Below are 26,948 nucleotides of genomic sequence, written 5' to 3' on the forward strand. Positions count from 1 at the left end.
AAAAAAATCTTGACATAATAATACAAGAAATAATTAAAGAAAATAGATCTGAAATATTAGAAAAAGAGGGTAAAGCAGAAATAGAAAAAAATCCACTGATCAGCACCTGAAAGAGATACTACAAGAAAACATATAGGAACATCATAGCTAAATTCTGAAACCCCCAGATCAAGGAGAAATTATTATGAGCAACAAGAAAGCAAAATTTAAATATGGCAGAGCCACAATTAGAATCACACTAGACTTAGCAGCAGCTACATTACAAGACCAAAGGTCTTAGAATATAGAAGAGCAAAAGAAGCAGGATTATAGTTGAAAATATCATATCCAGCAAAAGTAAGCACAATTTTGAACATTAAAAAAGGATATTCAATGAATTGCCAGACTTTCAAGATTTTGTTACAAAAAGACCTTAATTTAATGGAAAATTTGAAATATGAGATCCAAGAGAAATATAAGGTAAATATCATGGATTAATTTCAAGGAACTCAGCTTTAAGGACAAACTGTTTATGTTTTGTAAGTGGAAACATAAACCATATGTCTAAGATTGTCTTTATCAGTTGGGTACTTAGAAAGAAAGATTGGGGTAGAGCTGAGTATGAAGTGATTTGAAAAATGCAAAACTGTGTACAAAAGGGAAAAAGAGTAATTATCTTATACAAATGATGTGCAAGAGCAAGAACTGACATAGAGGAATTAGATGGGGGAGAAGGGCTTTTTTTTCTGGAGTCCTATTCACTTTAAGAATGGTTAAAGAGGGAACAATACGTGTGTGTGTGTGTGTGTGTGTGTGTCTGTGTGTGTATGTGTGTGTGTATAAAAGTCTTCTAACTGTATTAAGAAATGAGGGGGAAGGAAGAGAATAAGGGTGTAACATAGGAGGTATGTAGATTAATGGAAATGGGTCAATGAAGGAAGGAAAGAAGATAAAGGAGGGATCCTTAGAGGGAGGAATAGGTTAACTAATGGTAAGGCAAGGTAGCAGGAAGAAATAAAACAGAGGAATCACCAGGGATAGGAAATAAGAGATTTATACACACATGACAATTATCAGGAGTAGAATTTATTAGAAAAAGATCTCAGGGATAATTAAAGTTAAAGCTAAAATAGATTTAATCAAAAGAAAAAAAAACAGGGAAATCACACTATAGATCAGTCATATTAATCAACATTGTTACAGACTATTTCAAATAACTAGATAGTATAAGGTGGGAATATTGCCATGGTATAGGAAATAATGAGTTGTCAGGTTTTGAAAAACATGTAAAGACTTGAATTTATGAAGGATGATGCTATCCACCCACAAAAAAACAGAGGACAAACAAGTATCATATAGTCTTATATAGATATATATGAATATATGTGTATATATATATATGTGTGTGTGTGTTTTTGTATGTGTATATATGTACATATACACATATATGTATGTTTGTGTAGGATTATAGATTTCTATGAATATGTATGCATGTATGGATATATAAGTATGTCTGTGTATGTGTATATATATACATATACATACACACATATATGTTTGCTCTTAATTGTAGCCTATTTGGGGGTTTGGGAGTGAGGAAAGGGGAGAAAAATAATAAAGTAAATGTTCATAGCAGAGAACAAAAGAAAACCTACAAGGAAGCAAAGTTGGATAGCTCTGAAGATGGGTAGTATTTCTCATAGAGGCTTTCTTGAAATGGAAATTTATCATCTTATATTTTGAATTCTCTATTATGTTCTGCTGTGCACATGAAATTTTTTTTCTATTTTTTTCTATTTGGTATTCAAGTTTTAAATATTTTTTTTTAAAAACAAAACACCCAGCAATATTGTAATGATGATTGCAACTGTGAAAGACTCAGCTATTCTAATCAATAAAATGATCCAAGACAATTCCAAATGATTCATAATAAAACATGTTATATACTTCCAAAGAAACAACTGAAAAACTTGAGTATGAACTAATAATCTTTTTTTTTCCACTTTTTTCCTTTCTTTTTTGTTTTTTTTTTCAACATGGATAATATGGAATATATTTTAAATGAGTTCACATGTATAATTGATTCTTTATTTCTTGCTTTTTTAGTGGATTAGTAAAGGGGTTGGAGAAAGGAAAAGAATTTGAATCTCAAAATTAAAAAATACTAAAAATAAATACATAATTTTAAAATTAAAAGTTAGCAAAATTAGTCAATTTCTCTTTGGCTTATGTTTTTTTTTTTTTTTTTTTTTGAGGGAGAGAGGGGGTCAATTTAAATTGTTTTGTTTACATGACTTTTTGGCTTTTCAAACAATTTAAATTTTGTTTAAATAAACACAAGCAAACAAAAATAAAGAAAAAGCCAGTCCAATGTCGCAAGCTGTCATCCAAAAGACATTTTATTTGTTAAATTTAAAACCAATGTGTTTTGCTTCCCTCTCCGCATCTTCCCTCCCCATCTCCAACTCATCTACTGCAGGAGGTAACAAAGATAGCAAAGTCAATAATTAACTAGTACTCTGGAAGGGAGAAAATGTTCCAAAGACTGCTAGGCTATGGAAAAAAGAATATGTGACCTTTTAGTCTTATGTTCCTGTGGCATAGTCCTTACTCTTAAGAAACTTCCATTCTGAACTCTGAAATAGAGAACATGTCCTAAAAAGAATGTGCCAAACTTAAGAAATGGAGATCAAATGGTGATATAAATCCACCAGCTTTTATATAGTTCTTGTTTTCTGGTTGCTAGGACAACTTTACAATCCTGTTTTAAGAGCCAAGCTCTTGGTGGAAAGCAAGCAACATGTTGGAAAATGAATTATGATAAATGATAATATTTTGGCATTTATGGATTATTTATTTGATTTTGTTATAGGAATAAAAGATTCTAGGGTACAAATGTAAAAAAAAAAAGTTGTGTATGAAAATAATTCAATCCAACAGCAATAACAAAAATAGAAGCTAACTACCTAAAACAGCTTTTTTTTTTTTTTTTTAATATGTTTATCCCTCTTGAACCCGTCTTCTGGGCAGTTCAAAAACAATACATTTTAAAGTTGTCCTAGAAATGATTAAACAGATTTTATATGGATTCAGAAAAAAAATATGTAATACTCCCTGGCTTTCTACAATACAATAAACAGATTGTGTTAATATGAATGCAAAGAAGGGAATACATTTCCACCCTAATGTCCCTATGGTGTTGTGGGGCTTCTTAGGTTCTTTTCACACACTATGAATCTTGAGGTGTTTCTTTTTGTGAGGACTTGTATTGTATGAAGTTTGAGGTTCCTTCTAAGGTCTCTGAACCCCTCAAGTGATTTTTTTTCTTTATTAACCTTATTAACAATAATGATAATTATTTTCTTTATTATTTCTTTATTAATTGATTTCAGAGTGCTTTTCCTTCTAGTTGCTCTGTGCACCACAATTGATAGTTATGCTTTTGGTCATTAGGAGGATTGCTGAGGATACATCATTATCCACATCATTCTCCTTATGGGTTTTTTTTTTAGTGTGTTGAAATTACATGCTATCACCAAATTTTTTTTTAAAGTCAAAGGATGTTTGTTTGTTTCACTTTGTGCTTATCTTGGTTAAAACAAAATAATTTGCTATTCTTATCCTGGTTCTGCCTTTTACTTCCCATATGACTTTGAACAAATTATTTTACTTCTTTGAGATTCAGTTTTCACATCTCTAAAATGAAAGGATTGGATTAGATGACTTCTGAGATCTTTTCTAGTTCTAAATCCTGTGATTTTATGAGTGGAAATAGTAATAGAAAGCTAAACAATCAGAAGCTACCTTGAAAAAAAAAACAGTGAACTTCATAAGAAAACTTATTTGATTTGTTCTGTTTTTTTTTACCAACACATGTTTTTGTGGATCCACTACATGCACAGTACTGTGCAGACCTTTGGGTATACCAAGAGCTACAAGAATTCTGTTCTATTTATATTGATTTTTTTTTGGCAAGGCAATTGAGGTTAAGTGACTTACCCAAGGTCACACAGCTAGTGTGTTTGAGAATGGATTTGAATCCATGTATGTGGTCCTGACTTCAGGGCCAGTGCTCTATCCACTTTGCCATCTAACTGCCACAAGAATCCTGTTCTTGAGGTACTAAGTATCTATTTGAATAAACAGAATCCATTGGGTACATAAGTCAATAGTCAATAAATACTAAGAGTTTAATATGTACCAGGAACTTTGGTTGAGTGCTGGGGATACAAAGAAAGACAAGGCTGTCCCAGCTCTCAAAGAATTCACTATCCCAGTGAAGGAAGACAAAATGCATTAAAAGAAACTGAAGTGCTGAAGCCAAGATGGAAAATGATGAGACAACTCCACGATTTTATAATTACATCACTATCCTTATATACCACTCTATAATTACATAGAACTTTCACATACTTTTGTTGGTACATATTTTATTGCTACAGCAACTCAATGAGCAGCCAGGGAAGAAATCATTGTCAAGGAGCCCTCCTTAAATGAAGAATTTGCAAAAATTCCCTGTTGTCCACTTTTCACCCTCTCTCATCATTGGGATAGAGAGGTCCCAGGCAGAGGATAATGAGTTTTAGAGTTGGTATCATTTCGCAGGATAATGAGTTTCCAGAGTTCATGAAGTACAGAAGAGAGATGAGTGGGAGATAATGAGGAGAAAGAAAAAAGGAGAAAAGTAATAGTACTAGAGAGTATCATTGGTGGTGCTGGGGTGGGGGGAGTTATTCATTACATACTGCTAAGGAATGTTAAGTGAACCCTTGCAACTTGAGTTGCTGTATTTTCCAGAAAAACTGGATCCAGAATATATAGGAAGCCCTGAATGTGTCAAGGATGAAGTGACCTCCTCCTGCTGCAATGGACATAATTTGTTCTTTGCATCCTAAACTGGACTCCCTGGGTGTCCTTAGGAGTCAAGACAGTCTATATTAGACTGTAAAACTGCTCACGCAGCGTAGATAAAAAGGCCACATGTGCTCTTCATATTCTAGCAGTTCCCAAGAGGAAAAGAATGCAGCTTTTGCCATCACTTTACTCAACTTCACGGAGGAGGAGAGAGAAAAGTTTTGAGTCTTTCTCCAACTTTACTGCAAATCTCCCTTTTCCAAGCCATGCTCCTTTAGGTGGAGATTATGATTCTTTCTCCTCCTGTGTTGTACTGTTATAAATAGGGAAACTTCTGTATAAATTATGAACTCTTTGGATTCTACATGGGTGTTTATTTCTCTTATAATAAAACTAGTTTTCACATAATGTCATGAAATTGTGAATGCCTATTGACAATATAATCCATCTTAAGGATATCATTTTAATAGGATATCTGGTATCTTCTATCAATGAATTTCTTTGAAGTCCTTTAACTTAGATTAGTGCTATTTGTTAAGCAGTGATAAGATATAGTGGAAAGAACATTGATTGACTTTGGAGTCAGAAGCAATTCTGGGTCTGTGGCTTAGTCAAAAAGCAATTATTAAGCACCCACTATGTGCCATGCACTGTGCCAAGCTCTGGCTTAATAGCGGTATGACTTTAGTCGTGTTATAGAATCAGCATCACAAGGTTGCAGAACTAGAGGCAGAAGGGATTTCAGAAGCCATCTAATGCAATACTTTATTTATAGGTGAGAGACTATGATGAAGGTTATACAAAGTCACGAGTCTTAGTTTGCTAATCTGTAAGAAGAAGACAGTGATATTTTCCCTATCTACTCATTGAGTTATTGTAGCAATCAAATATAATACTATATGTGAAAGTTCTATGTACTTATAGTATGATATATAAAGATTGTGATGTAATTTTAAAATCATATTTCTGACCATATCTACCTGATTTTCTTTTATATTCATCAGTTTGAAAATAGCTAACTGATTCAGTGGATAAAGAGCTAGGATTGGAGTAAGAAAGACCTGAGTTCAAATTCAACCTCAGATACTTACTAGTTATGTAGTCCTGGGCAAGCCACTTAACCTATATTTATTTTAATCCACTAGAGAGGGAAATAGCAAAGCACTCCAGTATATTTGCCAAGAAAACCCCCATTGACAGTATGATTCATGGGATCATGAAATATTAGAGAGGACTAAACAACTGAATAATAGAACAAAGCTACTTCTATTTAAGCTATCTCCAACTCTGTTATATAAAAGAAAATTAGAATCTTAACCATTCCTTGTTTTTTTCTTCTTTGACCATTCTTTAAATATCAGTTTCTTTAGATTTCTTCTAAATTGTACCAACTTTAAGGGCATAAACAGAATGCTAATCTTCTAGGAAGTTATTTTCCCCACATTTCTGGTATAATTACTTACTTATGATCAGGCATGTTAGACAATGATAAAGTTAAGTAAAAATTGAGCTCTTTATGTTATAAAGGAATTGTTTACTTTGAGTTTTTATGAATGTTCAGTTTGTGAAATTCTGAAGTGGCCTAGAAATCATGAATTCATAAGGTTTAGAGTTGGAATAGATTTTAGAAGTCATCCAAGCTGGACTTATCAATTTCTTCATCTTAGAGATTTAGGAAAAGTGAGGCTCAGAAAGAGAAAGTACTTTTCCAGTTTACATAAAGAACAAGTAGCAAAGACAGGATTTCAGGTAAGTCTTTTAACTCCAACGCTTGTGCTCATTAATTCAACAACTATTTATAAGCTAAATACTTTGTACACTACACTCTGTCAGATGCCAAGTAAACTATAAAACTGTTATCATCCCATTCGGTTAATAATTGACCACTTCCAATTTCCTTATCATCTCTTTGGATCAGTGGCCAACCTCTGTCCTTCCCCTTTTTTGTTTTCCCTTTCAAATCTCACAAAACCTGTCATCTATCTTCACACTTTCTTCTTTAGTTATCTCACTTGCTTCCATAGCTTAATATCATTATTCCCAAGTCTCCAATACATAGGCTGATGTGTTTAGCGATTTTTCAGTCTTGTTTGCATATCAGTTGTGACCTCATTTGGGGTTTTCTTGGCAGAGAGACTGGTAAATGCTTTGCCATTTCCTTCTCCAGCTCATTTTATAAATGAGGAAATGGAGGCAACCAAGGTTAAGTGGCTTGTCCAGAGTCACACAGCTAATAAATATCTCAGGCCAGATTTGAATTCAAGAAGATGTCTTGCTCATTGTTCCACAAGCTATTCTAATGGTCAGGTTAAATCTCTCACTAAAACTCTAATTCTCTATCACCAATTGAATTCTGGACAGCTTTCCGTGGATGACTTGTCAATTCTTCAAGCTTAATTTATCCAAATCCAAACTCATTAATTTTGCTGCTATCTTCCCTCTTTCTCTAAATGGCCTTATTTCTTTTGAGGGTTCCACTGTCCTCCAAGTCACTCAGGTTTGTATTTTTTAAAAAAGTATTTTTAGATTCTTTCCTCTCTCTCAACCTTTTTATATAATCATCACAAGCTTGATGATTGGAATGCCACTGCACCTCTCATATCCTTCCCCAAAGTCTGTGACCTCTCTACTTACAAGACAACCACAGGTAAGCCCTTATTGCCTTTCACATATACAACTGTAATAACTTCCTAATTGAATTACCGCCCCCCCCCCCAGTCTCTCCCTCTGTTAGTGTGTTTTCCACATATATGACAAAATAAAATCTCAAGATACATAGGTGTGACTATAGCAGTCCCTTACTAAAAATATTTTAGGGACAGCTCAAATCCTCCTTTTCCAGGAGGCCTTTCCCAGGCTGACACCACTGCTAGTGCCTTTCCTATCTTCCATTTACTTTCTCTCTTGAATGTACATAGTTACTTATATGTTGTTTCCAGCTTTAAAATGTAAAATCCCTGAGAGACAGGGAAGTGGGGGAAGGGTTGCCTTTCTTTACACCCTCAGGCACAGTGCTCAATACATTCTAAGTACTTAAAATGCTTTTTATCGATCAATTACAAATTCTTCAGTTTGGCAATTAAGGATCTGAATAATCTACTTCTAACATACCTTACTGTTTTTTGTTGTTGTTGTTGTTGTTCTCATTAGTGTTCTATTTTTTAAAGTACACGTAAAGATAATTTTAATATTCATTTTTGTAAGATTTTGTGTTCTAATTTTCTCCTTACTCCCTTACCTCTCCCCTCTGCAAGATAGTAAAAAAAAATCTGATATATGTCATATATGTACAATCCCTTTAAATGTATTTCTGTACTTTTTGTGTTGAGAAAGAAAAATCAAGACAAAAGGGGAAAGAACCATGAAAAAGAAAAAAAAAAAAAAGTGAAAATACAATGCTTCAATCCACATTCAGTTTCCATAGTTCTCTCTCTAGATGCACATAACATTTTCCATCCCAAGCCTATTAGAATTGTCTTGGTTCACCACATTGCTGAGAAGAGTTAAATTTATCATAGTTCATTATCACAAAATCTTGCTGTTGCTTACAATGTTCTCCTGGTTTTGCTCACTTCACTCAGCATCAGTTCATTTAAGGCTTTCTCGGCTTTTATGAAATCAGCTTTTTCATCATTTCTTATAGAATAATACTATTCCATTAAATTCGTATACCATAATTTATTTAACCATTCCCCAACTGATAGGAACTGAATTTCAGTTCCTTGTCACTACAGAAAGAGTTGCTATACTTTTGCACACATGGTTCCTTTCCCCTTTTATGATCTCTTTTGGATACAGTGACACTACTCAATTAAAGGACTTGAACTATTTTATTATCCCTTGGGGCGTAGTCCAACCTATCTTGCCAGCTTCAATTCACATTAATTCTTATCTCATAGGCTACATTCCAGTTGAAGAGGATAATGAAGATTCTTATACTTCAAGCATCCATCTTTAGAATCACTATATTTGCACAGGCTATATCTCCCTCCCCCCAAGGCTTAAAATGTACTTGCACATCAACTCTGTCTCTCAGAAACCTTTTCAAGTTTCAGCAATGACATCATCTCCTTCCCAAGGCTCTTTTGGATCCTTCCAACTGTTGGTGCTTATTTTCATCTCAAATGATCAAATATATATGTAATCTATGTGCATATTATAACTGCTAAGCACTGTCTCTTAATGGAGAGTCACAACTTACTGGAACTTACAGTTTTAGTAACCTGGAAGCACTTCGAATATTTGAAGGACTGTCACATGAAAGAAGAATTAGCCTTATTCTGTCTTAATCTAGAGGGCAGAACTTAATCTAGAATCCTAGAAGGAAATGGTAGGAGCTACTTAGAGACAGATTTAGGCTACACACAAGAAATAATGTCTGAACTTTTCTGAGAGAAAGGGTGTTTTCAAGCAGAGGTTGAATCATTTGTTGGGTGATATTGTAGAGGAGATTTCTGTTCAGGTATGTGTATTCAGGAATAGGTGACCCTTGAGATTCCTTGCATTTCTGAGAATGTATAATACCATGGCCATTTACTATTCTCTACCGTACTATATGGTAACTATCCTTCTATAGCATATGTCTCATTTACAATATGAAACTCTTCATTGTACCTGAAGAGCCTTTATTTATAGAAATCCCCAGGTAAGTGCCCTAGCTCATTGTATCTCTGAGGTTAACACCCTTACTGATAGACTCCAAAGCAAAAAAAAAATACTCCTACTCACTCTACACATGAATACTTTTATAGATATCTCTCTCCTCTTTTGCTCTCATACACCCACATATATACACGCAGAGAATTCTTTTCAAAAACCAATGTAGGCACAAAAGTAAATAGAATAAAAGAAAGAGTTAATAATTATTTCAATCAATCAGAAGTTCATGAAGTGGACAAATAAAGATATTCTACTTATTATAAATTTTTAAAAATCTGAGAATATGCAATTTAATCTCCCTTTGATGGTTTATTTCCATCCCTTTTCCCTGACTACTTTGGCCTTTCATGCTTTTTTGACCTGGGCAAATTAAGATACTTTAGAATCCAATGTAGTGCTTTTTTATACTTTCACCAATAATAAAACAGAACAGACATTTTATTATTGGCTCTGATTTTATATATTGTGTGTATGAGCTAAAGTTCACTTACCTTTCTAAATATATATGTCATAGCTTAAGATCAGTGAGAATAGTATCTGGATAATGGTCACAACGATTATATAAAATTATCAAAGTTTCTGAATCAGATCTCTGTTTGTACTTGTTTTACTCAAGGTGTGTAAAAAAAAAAAAGCTCCTTGATTAAAAACACCTATTTTAAGCAAACAGATTTGTATTATGTAAGTACTGCATGTTTCAATTTCGCAAGCCTTTTATTTTACCTGAGGAATCCAGGCTTATTAAATATTATTATGTGCAGGTGACATGCTAAACCTTAATTAAACAAACACAATTAACCTCACAAGAAGATTGCATTGAAACAGAGACGAATGTTTAATGTTTTTGGCTTTTTACCCTCATCTCATTTCTTCTTCTGTGAAAGGAAAAAAAATTATTAAGTGTAATCCTAAAATTTTACATGTTGATTCTTAAGATTCTTTGTCAATACCCCCTCAGTAGCTGTGCTATGTGTCATATTCTTATTCATTCAGTTGTTTGGGATACCACAAGGAAGCTGGCAATCTTAGGCATCAGACTTTATGCTGAATGTCATTCTCCTTGAAGTCATTTCCTTTTGCATGGTTTTGTAAGTAATCTTAAGAGACAGCTCTTTGCAAACAGTGATGTCAGTTAAGTTTATCTTTAAGGCACTTCTCCTTTTTCATATTTTTGTCCATTTTAGCCTTCAGTGTCACCTTCCACTCCTAATTACGTAGGTGGTACATCCTTCCTGGATCTTCATTTTCTAGTAAGTTCTGATGCCCTGAACTTAGTATTCTTTACCAAAAATTCCTGGTAGGAATTCCTCCTGAGGTTCTCAACAAGCAGATAATGACTTAAAGTGTTACTCCTTCCAGGAGTCTTAACATTTTAATAAGCAAAGGCCTGACCTTAATTTCCATTGGTGGAATTTCAGACACCCTGGTAGAGATCAAAAGTTCTTTCTCTGGCATTCTTCAAATAATATCATGTAGTGTAGGCAGAGGAGTCGATGTAGGCAGACTCACCGAGAACAACGTGTAGGGGAGGGGTAAAGAAGAAGTGGAGGTGGAGGGAGAAAGGGTGAATCAAGGAACACTTTTTAATATTACTTTTGATAAGTACGTGTTGAATCATTTCAATCATGTCCAACTTTTTGGGACCTCATCTGGGATTTTTTTTTTTTTTTTTTTTTTTTTTTGGTAAAGGTATTGAAGTAGTTTGCCATTTCCTTCTCTAGTCCATTTTACAGATAAGGAAACTGAGTTGACTTGCCCAGGGTCACATAGCTAATAAGTATTTGAAGATATATTTGAATTCTAGTCTGACTCTAGGCCTGGTACCCTATCCACTGTGCCACCTAGCTGATAAATCAGTGGATATGTAACAAAACAAAGCAAAAAAGGTAAACTTGGCTATCTTTAATACAGGAACATTCTACTCTCCAAGTTATATAGCTATTTATTTTGTGATAACCTCAGTTGACTGTGTTACAGAAAAAGCATAAGGCCACAGGTGGATAGTAACATAGGTTTTGGGGACAATTTTCAACCTTGCCTGATGTCTAGAAGTGCCTTGTCTCGGTGCTGAATACTGGTGAATATCTATTCTGACAACTAAAATCAGCCCTTTATTGTGTAGCCACATAATGGAGCTAAGATAGTTATCATTTTTGGATTGATTTTGGCTTAAAACTTAGACAATTTCTTCAAATCAGTTTCTTCTTGGGTTAATGGAATACTATTTCTTTTCCTAACTGGAAAAGTTTAGGACTTTATATCTCTTAGGACCAGAAATTTGAAGAAAAGATTTGCAACAGTGGGATTTCATTTAAGACTAGTGTTGGGCTTAAGACAAACATCCATGAAGTATTATGTTACAGAGGAAAGCATTTTAGACTAAGTGTCAGAGAATTCTAAAGTGTATTTAAATCCTGGCTTTGCTATTTACTATGTGACTGTGATGTGTGTAAGTGCGTTAACCTTGCTGGGTCTTAGTCTCCTCACCTATAATTGGATTAGATGAACTCTGGATTCAGAGTAACTACATTCAAATGAAGTTTCTGAGGCTCACTGTCTCTACTACTTGCCTCAGAATAAGCCATTAATATCCTTACACCTTGGTTTCATTGTAAATGAGAAATCTCATCTGTAACATGAGAAATTAGGACTAGATAGCTTCTGTTTATCTTCCAGTCCAAAAACTATGACTCATATTATCAACTGTAAGTGGTGCTATCAGGACTTGAATTTAAGTATTTGTTATAGTTTGGGGACTTATAGTACAAGTCATGTCACCGTTCTTGGTGAGGCTGCCACTCATGCTAACTATGGAAACTTGAGCAAAATGGTTGGGATGGGGGCACCTGAAGGGTACCTCCTACACATGGAATATATTGTAAAAGTGTTCTCTTGTAGCTGACTTGGCACACTTATTTTGAAAGAAGGCCAACTAAAAATTTTACTATTTTTATTTAATAAGATCTGTTAAGACTATATTGCTCTTAAATTTGGAGCTCAGTCTCAGTTTAAAAATATGCTATTTGAATTCTTCAAGGTGACCTTGAGATTCATTTTTGGGCTACCTCATAACTATACAGACATACATACATTAATACATATATACACTGAGATTTGTTGAAGTTTAGTTTTGAAAGGAATTGTAATCATTTTCCAGCTCAAATTTCCCCATAGTTAGTGATAGATGCTACAAGAACACAGTTTTCTCTTGACTCCTGTTCTAGTTTTTTTTCTACTAACGGAGACTCTTCCCTGTTTGATTTTGTTTTATTTAATCACAGAATTGAATCATGGAATTTCAGTATTAGAAGAAACTTTAGAGGTCATGTATTTCAACCCATAGTTGTCAGCATGTTCCTAAAAGGGTAATAACTTGTATTTTTTTTCTCTCTTTAGATTTGGAAAGCATTTTACATACTTATCTAATTTCATATTACAACCCCAACAACTGATCATTAAACCATCTGTTGAAGATCTCCTTACTTCTCTCTGTCATCAAGCAAATTACTACACTCTATATTCTCTAAGAATTAAAAACAACAACAACAAAAACCCTCATGTTATCAAGCTCTGTTTCCTGGATTGGTTCTTCTGTCATTCTATCTGTTTCTAGACCAATCTGTTTCTAGACCAATTGACCATACACTCCTGCCATCGCATTTGTCTACTGCCAAGGTCCTGGGTCCTGGACACCTGCTGACTCTGGGGAATAGAAAAGTATGCTGATAGGAGTTGAGCCTGCTACTAAATTGGGTCTTTCTAGCTCACTGCCCGTCACAGAGATGAATATTTTTGTTCAGATAAAAGAGAAGTATAACAAAAACACTGATGAATGATTATAGATAGTCTAAGTGAAAGGTGTAATATATCTTTGATGAGCATTGATGTACTAGAATTAGTATGAGGTGAGAAAAAGAGGGAAAGGAGTGAGGGGAGAGAGAGAGAAAAACACACACACACACAGACTGAGAGTGACACAGACAACGACACAGAGACAGAAAGACAGAGAAAAATTGACACAGAAATTGAGATACATATATATAGATATAGATATATGTATATATATATACATATATATAGATATAGATATAGATATGACAGAGATAGAGAGAGAGAGACAGACAGAGAAACAGAGAGAACATTGTAATCAATATCTACAATTATCACTGATAATCTCAGGAGCTTTTTGACCACATATCTTGACTTTTGCATGGCGTCTCTAATATGAACTACATGTGTATATGTGTGTGTGCTTGGGGTGGGGAGGGGTCTGGGGAATGGGATGAGAAAAAATATGATAGCATTTAACAAATTAAACTTGGGAACGCTTCCCCCACCCCCACCAAAAAAAAAGCAGATGGTATTTTGAACACAAACTGTCATAGCACATGAAAGCATAAGAGTTCTGGCCGTTGCCAAGAATGAAAAAAAAATAAGCTGATTTTTTTTTAATTGCAAAAACTACCTCTCAGTTCTCCTATGGGCTTGAAAAAAAAGGCACTGAGAAATGTGAGTGATCTGCAAAAAGGGATTTGTGTAACAAGCACCTCCAACCACAGAAGTCACATGGGACTCTTTCCGCTTTGCTACTTTTGATTGCTTGTCAAGAAGGTTATACTTTTAGTTCTCCCTGGCCAGCAAGGCTAAGCAATGTGCGAGCTGGAGTGACCTTTATGCACAATGTCTTTCCAAAGGCTTATCCAGCAGAACAACAATTTGGTGGACTACTGCACAGGCCCAGCTTATAGCTTGTACTCTACACCCACAGGTAGCCCACAAGTGGATAATAAAAGGATCCAAATGCTGGCAGACACAGTGGCCACTTTGCCCCGGGGACGAAAGCAGGTACGATGACCATTTTGTACTTTGGGGAACTTTCAGTCACCAGGCAGTGGATTCCTCAGTCAGCATCTGGGCTCCTAAAGCATGAGCTTAGATGCTCAGTCAGAGCTTGGAAAGGAGTGTGGTGAGATAGGCAGAAGCCTTGGGTGCGAATGGAAAACTGGGTACCCTAGCACTCTGGTGAAACATAAAGCCACGTGTGACACAGTATTTCTGCTCTTTACTGGAGAAATGCTCTGGATGAACTGAGGTTCTTAAGCTCATAGGATCACGTAGCTCTTTCTCTGCAACCCCTGACAGCCTGTGTGAGCTGTTACTGCGTGTGTGTGTGTGCGTGTGTTTCTGTCTCCCTCTTCTTCCCCTTCCATCCCATCTGTACCATGCTAAGAAGCACTTTAAGATCTTAATCATGTTAGGGTCTGGTTTCTGGAGAGTTCACTAAACTTTTACAGCTTTCTGTTCTTCAGCTTTTATACTGGATTCTGGATTATGTATTTCTTCTGGAATGAGATGATGCTTCTGAAAATATTCAGCCTAACCTCTTCAGAACTTTTTTTCCTCATTCTGCATCTTTCATACTATTAAAAAAAGTTATTTGTTAAATAGATTAGAAAATAAACTAATCATAATTCTTGTACTGGTTCCATTATTACCAGTTATAATTGATATCTTTTCCCCTCCTTTCCTTCCCCCATATCCTAACTTCATGTAGGGTTTTGTTTATACCTCTTTTAGGTACTTCTCATGTATTATACGTCTTTATGTATGTTTTTACCCTACTACTAAATTGTAGACTATGAAGGGAGGCCCACTGGTTTATAACAGCTTTGCATCTCACCCAGGGTTTTAGCAAAGTGTTCTACTTTTAATAAATACTTAGTTAATAAATTGGCAAAGTACAATCCCACTAAAATACAAAACAAGATCATTCAGGATAGAATCTTTTAAAGTAGAATATACTCAGAAACATTTCATAATAAAAATTATCATTATTCAATTGTACATTAGTAATTGTGTCCTCTTAAATGTTCTGTGGGGTTTTTTTGTAAAGTTTTAATGAATATCAAAGTAGATGAGAGATTTAAACTTGGTGGACCACTCTATCTTATTCATTGTTTGCTTAGGAATGCTTAAGGAGAAGGTATAATTTGCTATGGTTTTGAGAGATAATTTTTCTTAATTCAGAAAAGGATTTTTTTTCTTTAATGGTATGATGTTATGACAATTGTTGTAATCAACTACTAACGTGCATTTGACAAAAAAAAAAATATTACTGTAGAATGAGATAGAATGATAACCCATATAATTAATGCAAATTTCAAAAGTATTAGATATAGAGCAGAGTTGTAACTAACAATTATGTCACCAAGGTCAAGTGGCATGAAATCTATTCTCACGTCAATTCTTTAAGATAAATTCATTTGAGGGTAGTAGTTTGCTTGGAGATTCTGGGATATAAGACCTGTATAGGGAAGAACCCTGACACTTTAACCTATATGTGTATGTGTCCAGGGCTGGAGGGTGAATAGGAGAAGAAAGAGAAAGAGATCTTATGACAATGGCCCCCATACACTGTATCTCTAGCATACACCAAGGCTACTGCTGCAGAAGAAGCATGCCATAGGATAGTTCATATTTTAATGAGTTATTCTTGCTAAATAGGTACTACTATTTAGTTCATGTACTTCTATGTTGATTAATGAATGCCAGTGCTCTCTGATTTTTGGTACCCTAGGATAATGGTGTCAAACTCAAATAGATATGGCCATTAAACTATGTGTAAAAATCCCAGCTAACCACATATTGATTTAGAAAAACACATATCAACATTAAATTTTATTGTATTTTTATTTTGTTAATGTTTCCCAATTATATTTTAATCTTGTTGAAGACAAGTGTTACTACTTTTGATATCTCTGTCCTAGGACAAGACTTTGATTGCCATACCCTAGTTGTAGTAACTATAGAGGTGCTTTCTTATACATAATATATAATTAAGAACAGATGGTTAGAGCATCATTTTATACTTGGGAAGTAGACCTCGTCCTTTCTTGTGACTTTGATATTAGGGATTAGCTCTTCCAAATTGATTCCTCTTTCATTTTTTTCCATCATCCTCTATTTTCTTTAGCTAGTTCTTATTAATATGACATTTCATCATTATGGGTTGGAGACTTCCTCAACAATGCTGACCATCATTTTCTTAGCACTACATAAAATTAGGAAGTTGTTCAAGAGAATAAGAAGTTAAATGACTTACCCAGGATCATGAAGCTATCATGTGCCACAGACCTTTGGCTTCCTGGTTATAAGGTCAGCTCTCTATCTATGACACCATTTTTATTTTTGTGCACAGAATATGCATACATGTATGTATAATCCTAACACCAATATGGAGACCCATATGTACACATTCATCCTCATTCCTTCATCCCGTTGTGTCTCTACTTACCTTTCTCCTCTCATTCTCATTTAAAATGTAATCCTCTCAACAGTTAAGCTCATACTCCCAATATTCTTTCTGGAAGAAATGGTTTTTGGTTTCTGATGGGAAGTGCTGAGAATAACCCTGTTTCTATGGTACTTCTTCATCCTTGAAAGACATAGGGCATGGAAATTAAAATCTGTAAATATGTCAAAATCTCTCAAGGCATTCATTTGACCAAAAAAAACCCCTCACATTAAGAATATACTAATATTCATGTTTCTCTAGCTTGTTACTAGAGGTCGGTCCCTAGTTTGGCAGGAACTCTGACAAGCAGGCAGTAGGATCCCTGGTTGGCTACCAAAAAGACAGGTGTTTCTCTGCCCACTTTGTTATTTTCAACATTTTTTATGTCTGACATCAGCAATTCATACTTCTTGTTAGTATTGGCTTCTGTTTCTGTAAAACTGTAGCTGGCCAGCCCACAGTTTTCTTTCTTTCTTTTTTAAAGAAAAATCTTCTGAATCCTTTGGATGTTTGTCTTTAGAATTATTTAAAAATAGATATCATATGTGTGTATGTGTGTATATGTGTATATACAAGGATACCTGTGGTTGTAGGAGGTGTCAGACAGACACCATGGTCTGTACAGTTGGTATTTTACTCCTACTCCCAAATCGTTTTGGAAAGCACTTCAGTCCTTTCTTTAGAAGATGTTTTTAAGAGATGGAAGGAAAGGGGTAATCTTCACAAATGTGATAGTTCCCAGAAGGTCATAGTGTGTAAAAAATCCTAGATTCTTGAATAGTACTGAGCATCCCCCTGAAGCTCTGGATTTGGAATCAGAGAATCTGGGTTTGAATCTCACCTATCCTTTCTCCCTAGAAACTATGAGGATTCCCCCCACCCCGATTATTCTTTTATACAGGCATCTGGGCCCACCATCAGTCATCCTGACCTATGTCTTGCCACTGGACTTGGTGGACTCTGGAGGAAAGAGCGAGTTTGATGACTTTGACCAGCTCTGCCTCAGTTAGATCCAATTCTCTTACAAGTTGAGATGTCCTCTTCTCATGCCATTGATTCTCTTTGATATTGAAGCACAAAGAACATCCCTCTTCCCAGCACTGTCACTTAATACATTCATTTTCCTTTTGGGACCTCAATTTCCTTCTCAGTAAAATGATAAGAAGTTGGACTAGACAATCTCTAAGGTTGGGTCTGAATTTTATGATCCCATGAGTCACTAGTACTAGCAGTGTAAACTAGAAGTCACAGTATTTCAAGCTATAAACTGCTCTTTCCTATTTTACCTCAAGGGTATTTTGTGACTAATAAATACTCTGATAATTTTTGGTTATACTTTCTTTACACAGGCAATCATTACAAAAGGGGCTTCCCAAGAAAGGTTCTGAGAACATGAGTGTAGGAATGCTGTCACTGTTTTCTACTTATAGACTGCCTCCAGGATAGTAAGCACTATGCTCACTCTTTTATGGTATATTTTCTTTTTTTCTGCTTTTATTATAAGGCAGTGGCACATATAATCTACGGCATCTATTCCTTGTGGTTGAATTATTTTCAATTATGTCTGACTCTATGGCCCTATGGGGTTTTCTTGGCAAAGATGCTACAGTGGTTTGCTATTTCTTTCTCCAGGTTATTTTGCAGATGAGGAAACTGAGGCAAACATCTTTAACTGTCTTGCCCAAAGTCATACAACTAGTAAGTGTCTGAGTCTGAATTTGAACTTAGGACTTCCTCACTTCAGGCCTGGCACTCTATCCAACTGCCTCACCTAGCTACCCATAGCATTTATTCTGTATATTCAAAAACCACATGAACACTTAATAATTTGAGAGAAATCCCAAGTTAATTCCTTTCCAAAAAAGGGAAATAACCCTTTTCATTGAGTGCCATGGCAAGTTGGAGCTTATGCACTTAATTTTGCTAAAACTGAAATAGTTGAGACTAGATTAGACATTCTTATGAAATTACTTTGCCCAAGTTCTCCTTTTGATTGCCAATTGGGAAAAAAATCAGTTGTGCTGTACTATTTTTGTAGGGTATTCTTGCCTTTGGCTACGTTTCAAGTTTAAACTCTTGCTCCAGGTTTTAAAGTACATTGAAAGAAAAAAATCATGAACCTGTGAATGCTAGTGAAGATGAGCAAGGGAGAGGAGAGGTGTGTGTGTGTGTGTGTGTGTGTGTGTGTGTGTGTGTGTGTGTATTTGTGTGTGTTGGGCGTAAAGAAGAGTGGTAAAGATAGTAGAGAATATAACTTCAACTTTTCATTTTGGAACTAAATGCACACCTGTGGATAATGGCCCCAAACAGTTTCTTGAAATGAATGTGCAGAGTTAATTACAGGAAGCACCAATCTCTTGTTACTGGGCAGCAGAAGTAGATGCTGGAAAGAGGCCTAACCTCCTTTGTAGTTCCAAGTACTTTTTTTTTTTTTTTTTTAACATGTTCAGTATGAGGTAGATTCCATATACTTTTTGCCAGTCTGTCTATTAACAAGCCTTTATTAAGTGATTGTATATGCCAAGTTGTGAGCTTGTAGCGAAGGTATTTGGATTTAGGAAAGAAGGCCCCAATGAGCTGCATCATTACCAAGGCACCAGTCTCTGCAGACATAAGGTTAGCACAGTGCCTGGTACATGATAGGTGCTTAATAAATGCCTTATTTTTTTTTTAAAGGCTAGAAAAAAAAAAGTCCCTAGGTGACAGGAAGGTAATCATGAATAAAATTGAACTTGGAGACTGCATCTTAGGAACTACTAAGGGGTTAATCTCTGACCAGGCTTCATGCACAGTTGAATGTGTGCCTTGCAGCCCTGCCAAATTGCTAAGCCTGGATTTCTCATATTAGATAATGTGTAATAAAAGACAGCTGTTGCCAGCATATGCTCTGCTTCACACACCAGCTTCTCATTCATGATTTTTGGTGCCATCACAACAACAACACTGAAAGATGGTTATAGATGGGTGGACGGTCCACAGAGTGTAAGACGTCACAGGATGCAGCCCCAAATAATGCCATCAACACTGCAGGGAAAGGCCCACGTCTCAGTCCTCTGGTAGCTGCTCAGGTTCTCCTTCTTCCATTTTAGCAGATTATTTAATAGGGGACTCATGTGAATCAGGGAGCAGTGCCAGCGATACACTGCTAAAATCTGACAGATTAAAGAAAAAAAGGTGGGTTTCATGTCAGGGCATGCCGCATGTCAGAGATGTTGATGGTGTCAAGCTGCGAACACTTTGATTTAAATGTTAAGTGGTTAAAACGTTCTCGTTGCTAATCTGAGTAGGAACTAATTTAGACTTTGACATAAGTTGATTTTCCTTTGCACCTCTTTTAACCCAGATCAGTCCATCAATGGATATTTATTGATATTTAGCCCTGTCAGCTCCTCACCTAGCTTTGTGCTTGGTATGTGTTTTATTCTTAACTAGTCAGTAGTCTCTGAGGAAAAGTTAGCACTGGAAAGGCTATTTTGAAAGATTGTGAAATCTCCCTTCCTAGATATAGTTACTTATTTCCTAGAATCCGAATTTGAGTTTCATTGACTGCAGAGAATGGACAAGATGATTTCTGGAAGTTCCCTTCACCTCTATGATTCTCTTCTATGGGGGAAAGCGCCAATTCTGCAAAGGGAGCATACAGATTCTCAGAATCTCTGAATTGTATAGAATCTGAGCAGTGACCTGGCCAAGTGCATTATTTAATGCATGAATCTCTTCTTCATTCTCTCTGAAAGCTGTTGATCAGCCTCTGCTTGAACGATTCCAGTGATGTTGCTCTCACTAATTCACAGTGGAATTCATTCCTTTATTACACAATTGTGGTTGCCAGGAATTTAAGGGACAGTTTATTATTCAATTTGTCAGACTAATGTAATCAGACATTGGAGAGATAGTGTGGTAGGAAGGGAGACATAGGATTTGGAATCAGAGGAGAAGGACTTCAATTACTGCTCTGCCACTTGGACTGTGAGAACTTAATCAAGCCATTTAACTTTTCTTCCTCATTTATAAATTGAAGTTGTTGGACTCGATGATCTCAAAGATCCAGAATTAAGTCTGTTAACTTTGAGTGTGTTTTCTTATAATTGAAAACATTTTCTTTCTTTTCTTTCTTGGGAAACATTATTACATTGTTATAAATTATGGAAAATACTGCTTTCAGTTCCCACTTTTGACTGGCTATGGAGCCATATTTTAATATAAATTCCATCTTTCATCCCTAACCCCGTTTTCTCCCCTATTTTAAATTGTTTGAATAGGATACTGTCATGCTATTTGAGTGAAGTTAACATTTGTTTGTTAAGATTTCAGAGAGAGAAGCAACAAAATTTGGGGGACCTGTAAGTGACTTACCTTGTCAGCATTTAAAGGGAGTAACTACTGAGGATACTTAGTCATATCAAATATATATCCAGATGCTACATCATTCATTCAGTCATTCTTTCTATAAACATTAGTTGGAATTTATCAAATATGTTAAGAATAATAGATAGATTCATTGTGATGTTTAACCTCTGGTCCAGATGACCAGTTTACTTATTGCTGTTATTGTTGTTTGTTCTTTATTCTCAAAGAGGACTGTGATAGCTGGAAGGGGATACATAAAATTTTCAAGTGAATTGAATTTAAGTGAGGGAGGGCCAACTTGCTTAATATTGATTGATTGAATGTGATCTGGGCCTGAGATTTCATCCATGAAGGCAAATACCCTTATAGAAACTCCTTCCAGCAATGCAGATGGATAGAAGGCTGACCTTGACTTGTTTATATGAATGATAAGTTGTTTTCAGTCTGTGGAATCTAAACTAACATTGCTGTGCCTTCATCTCTTCAGTGTCCCATCATTCAGATTCTGCCTTTGCCCACTCTGAGAGATAGACAGCCTTAGTAACTTAGACCAAGGATGGCTCAGGGTACCAGGCAGCAAGGGTCACTGTCTAGAAAGCTCCCACAAATTTAAGCTTGCTCATTTCACCACCCCTCCCCCCCCAGTACTTGAAGCAAGCTTGGGTTTAAAATTGGTGAGAGAGAAAAATGAAGTGCTCAAATGTCAGCTCTGGGGGGGAATAAGATACCGACTTTCCGTTGCATTAACTTGATTGACTGGGTGCCAAATCCTGGATATTAGGCCAGACAGGAAGCCTGACTGGAATGAAAGCATTTGGTACTGGGTATTCCAGCATCCTAGGAATATTGCTTCCAGCTTTGGTGACAGGCTGTTCCTTCCAAAGAACAGACCGCCCAAGTGAGAAGGTTACTGGCACTGTTGTTGGGTCACACATGTCATGTATATTCCATTTGTGCAGGCTCTCAGGGAGTGATCTCATTATTATCATGCCAGTAAGTTCCTGTCATCCTCTCTCTTCCTTTTCCTTCTCTGTTGTCTGAGTTTAATGAACACTTTTTAACTCCCTGCTAGATGACTTAGCCATTGACCTTCAAATGTTTCACAGATTGAGTTGGCTTTTTGTAATGAGACTTATTATATAGTTTGTATTTTAGTAGGTAGCATTAATTTCAATCTTGGGCCCCTTTTACTCATTGCCAATTGCAAAATAGACCCCCCCACCAGATAGGGACCTGGTTATCCCCTTATGAACTGGTAAGTAGGATCCGCCCACCTGGGGCTATGTTCACCTGGGTTCCAAAGAGTAAAAGTGCTTCTTTGTGCTGCTGGGATACCAAGTCTTGATGTATGACCAAGATTGCATTCAGTTAAATACTCTTATGCTTTTATAGATCTATGATTTTGTCAGTGAAGGCATGCATTCCAGTTGTAAGATCTATTCAATTAAACTGCTTCAAGGTGATTAAAAGAGAGATTTAAGATCCTGAATCCTTGGGCTACATGTGAATAAATAGCAAGCATTTATCTAGTCTTTAAGGTTTGCAAAATGCTTATCTAACTTATCTGATCTGACAACAACCTTGCCATTAAGTGCTGTTAATATTCCAGTTTTACAGAGGAAGAAACTGAGGCTGAGAGAAGGTAAATGTCTTCCCCAGAGACACACAGCTAAAAATGTCTCTAAAGCAGTGGTTTTCAAAGTGTGGTCTAGAGAATCCTGGGAGGGTCTCTGAAACCCTTTCAGAAAGTCTACAAATTCAGAATTAGTTTTTATATCTTATATGGCAAATATCTATAAATATAACCCACATAAAACAAACAAACAAACAAAACTCTTTGGACAGATCTTCAATAATTTATTTTATTTATTTTTGGTGAGGCAATTGGGGTTAAATAACCAAGGTCACACAGCTAGTAAGTAGTAAGTTCTATATAGCTGCCCCAATAATCATTAATAGTATAAAGATACTAAGAAGAAAAGTTTGAGAGTCACTGGTTTAAAGCAATATTTGAACTCGTCTTATTGAGTGCAAGTATAGTAAGTACCTTCACCTACTGTATCACCTGGCTACCTAGCTACATGTGAATTATACAATGCCCTACATATACCATTCATAATAGTTAATATTTCTTTGTCTAAATGAGTTACACCTGGAGGCAGGAAATTCATCTTCAAGTTTAGTGGAGGATAGGGCATGACTTCTAAGTGCCCTTTAGGACTCCTACTTTGGCCTATCTACTAAGTGATGAGTGAATGGTGATGTGCATAGCTAGGAGGAGTTCTCACACTAGTAGAAAACCATAAATCTTTTGTGTATACAGGCATAATATAAATATAATAACATAGAGGTAGTAGTGATGTCTTTCTGGCAGATTCAAATAAAAATAGATGGCATATTTTCTTAGAAAACTACAAATTAACATTGGCCATGTTGCATTGTATTTTTAATTTATTTTATTAAATATTTCCCTTCTATGTGATGACCAAGTTAGCACCCAGGGTACTTTAAAATCAGCCAGAGTCAGTCTAAGAGAAAGTCCTTGATCGTTATTCTTTGTGGAGGTGAATGGGAATGGCAATAGAAGTGAGAGCAATCTCGACACAAATCCAGCCAGGAGTGACTCTGGCTTTCTCACTCCACCCACCAAATCCTCCACCCAATCTCCTATACAACACATCAAGCCTGCAGTGTAGTGGGCAGAGCCATTCTTGCTCCAAGCATATACTGATAGAGTATTGTCCAATTGGTAATTAGCTATAAGTGCTTGGACCTCTGCTCAGTTTCAGCCCATTACACTCCTACATTTAAATCTGGTTTGGACTTCACATGGGCAAGAGTTTGGGGTACATTCTGTCAGCAGATGTGTTTGAGATCTCTGCATTGGGCTTGGAGTTAAGGATACCTATGTTCAATCTGACACTCTTGACATGTCTACTAGCTGTGTTACCCTAGTTAAGACTTTTTTTCCCTCTGAGGCAATTGGGGTTAAGTGACTTGGCCAGAGTCACACAGCTAGAAAGTGTTAAGTGTCTGAGGTCAAATTTGAACTCAGGTCCTCCTGACTTCAGGGCTGGTGCTCTATCCACTGCTCCAACTAGCTGCCCTCCTAGCTAGGACTTTTAATCTCTATGGGATTTAAGAAGTCCTCCCTGTTTTAGCTTAGTTCCTGAGTCATGGAAGATTCAGGATCTATGTTGGTAAAGGGAACTTTCTTACATATGAACTTTCTTACATAAATGCAACATAAATCATTTGTGCACTCACAAATAAACCATGTTGTTTTTTTCAGTTATTTCACTCATGTCCTACATGAATCCTACATCTCATGTCCTACATGCCCCCATCTGGGGTCTACTTGGCAAAGATACTGAACTGGTTTACTGTTTGCTTCTGCAACTCATTTTGCAGATGAGGAAACTAAGGTAAAAACGTTAGGGGATTTACTAAGGCAAACAGGTTAGGGGATTTGCCTAAGATCACATAGTTAATAAGTATCTGAGGGTAGATTTGAACTCAGGAAAATGATTCTTCCTGGTGATTTATCAGCTGCACCACCCAGCTGCTCATATGTATGTGTATATATGTATATGCATTTATGTGGGTGTACATTAGTATTATAACATACTAACTGATGGCAAAGTAGATGGAGCATATGACATGGAGCTGGGAAGATCCAAGTTCAAATCTACCTTCAAATAATAGTTGTCTGATTCTGAGCAAATTGCTTAACTCCTTGCCTCAGTTTCCTCAAGCGTAAAATGGCAATCATAATGGCACCTACCATGCATTATGTACTAAGCACATAAAAGGTACTATATAAATATGGATTTCCTCTTCTTTGCCCCTTTGTATTTTATATACTTATTGTATATAAAATTTATATACTATATAGTATCTCTATATTTACTATTATAAAATATAAGCATTTATATACTTATCGTATATATTTACATCTATGGTAGGCACAAAATTATTTTTTTCATCCTCATCTTCATCCTCATCAACTTCCTCCACTTTTCTCTCCTTCCCCCCAAATTTTTATTAAGCACGCAAGCTCTATACAAGACTTCTAGGGAGGATATGATAATGTTTAACATTTTGATTTTGCTATGGGTGTGTTTGTTTTTGGAACATAACTGTTGACTATAAATTCATAGGAATCACCTTTCAGAGGCTATTTAAAAAAATAGATTGGACGTGACGTTCTTTTTAGAGCCTGGAGAATTTTGTCACATTAATTATTATCCCAAAGGACAGAGGTATTATCAGCAGCCTTAATGTTATTCTGTGAAATGAATATTTGAGCATTCTGCCTGTTTCCAAAATAAGGTTCTTCTTGTCTGTTTTTCTCACAACAGAACTGGATAAACTGCTTTATATGAATGACTTCATAGAGGTTGGATCCAAGCAAAAGTTGTAGAATTAGCTCGTGGATGATCTCAAATGTTTTGCAAACTAAGGAATGTGTTTATAGACTTAAAATATTGACTACCTTTTTTACTTTCTTCTTCCTGTTTTCAGAATGCTTTGACCAGATCAAGTTCTTTGGGTGACTTCTCCTGGCCACAAAGGTAAAAAATAGGGGAAAAATGTTCATTTGCTTTTTGTCAATATATTGTATTAGGTTATTTAAAACATGCAAAGGTACACATGTGCATCAACATGCAGACATACATACACATCATAATTAGGATTAATATTAGCTTGTTCTTAATCATAGCAGTTCTCCTTAATAATAATTTTGTGCCAAATATGTTTTAATCTCCATATCAGTGTTTTCATTGCAGAAGGCTGGTTACTGTGGAAAAGCAGGATAATGGAACATTTGGATTTGAAATTCAGGTAGGCAGTTTAAAAATTTTCTGGACATTTCACGTGGTTATGTTTAGCTTCTTTCAAATAATTGTTGAGATGAGACTGGAGAATGAGGGAACCAGTCTTGGATATAAGGGTGACAATTGGATTAGTTCTTGGGTGGGTGGGAAAGGGAAAACCCAGGTTGGGAATGGTTGCAAATGAAGAGTGAGACAATTTGAAAACTGCCCTTTGCCTTAATCTTTAACTTAATCTTGGGCAATTAGGTGGTATATTGTATAGAGTACTGGGTCTGTATTCAGGGAGATTTCTTTCCCTGAGTTCAAATCTAGCCTCAGACATTATTAACTGAATGACCCTGGAGAAGTCAGTTAACCCTGTTTGCCTCAGTTTCTGATACGAGAAATGAACTGGAGAAGGAAATGGCAAACCATTATCTTTGTTAAGGAAACACCAAATGGGGTCATGAAGAGTTTGACAAGACTAAAAAATGATTGAATACCTTACCTTATCCTCAAAGAAAACTGAAAGGCCTCTGATTAATGAAGACAGAGTCCATTCAATTTCTTTTTATGATAGCTTGATTTGATCATAGTTTAGAACTAGTAGAAATAATTTAGAAATCATCTTCATTTTACAAATGAGGAAACTGAGGCTTGGAAGGAATAAATACAGGAATGTACTGGGACCAGCTCTAACTAGCTTGTGAGCACCTATTCTTACAGTTTCATTGTGAATATTTACATTTCAGAAAAAAGCAATTGTGAGAGATCAAGGCTTGATTTCTTGTTTTGTTGATTGTGAAAATTTAGGAAAGTATTGGTAAAGCAGATTAAATTGAAATGATTTCACCTACTACTCTGATGCCCTCTTCCCAGCCCATTTGGTAAATATTTACCAGCACACCCCTGTGCTGCTGTGCAAACATTGCTTGGATATAGCAGCAGTGTAATAGAAAGCTTATGGAATGGAGCCATCACCAGACTGGGGGCCT

The 26,948-nt window shown here is 35.9% G+C and overlaps 1 protein-coding gene across 1 annotated transcript in view; it reads left to right on the forward strand.

The window, feature by feature from the left end:
• The first annotated feature begins 14,091 nt into the window (after nt 1-14,091).
• The window catches only part of CYTIP (cytohesin 1 interacting protein), a 38,638-nt gene continuing 25,781 nt past the window's right edge, over nt 14,092-26,948 (forward strand). The window contains exons 1-3 of the mRNA XM_003763876.4: nt 14,092-14,337; nt 25,661-25,710; nt 25,927-25,981. Coding sequence (XP_003763924.1) covers nt 14,173-14,337; nt 25,661-25,710; nt 25,927-25,981 — 270 coding nt within the window. The 5' untranslated portion in view covers nt 14,092-14,172. The remainder of the gene's footprint in view (nt 14,338-25,660; nt 25,711-25,926; nt 25,982-26,948) is intronic.

This window comes from Sarcophilus harrisii, chromosome 3 (genome assembly GCF_902635505.1).
Source record: "Sarcophilus harrisii chromosome 3, mSarHar1.11, whole genome shotgun sequence".
Lineage (NCBI taxonomy): Eukaryota > Metazoa > Chordata > Mammalia > Dasyuromorphia > Dasyuridae > Sarcophilus > Sarcophilus harrisii.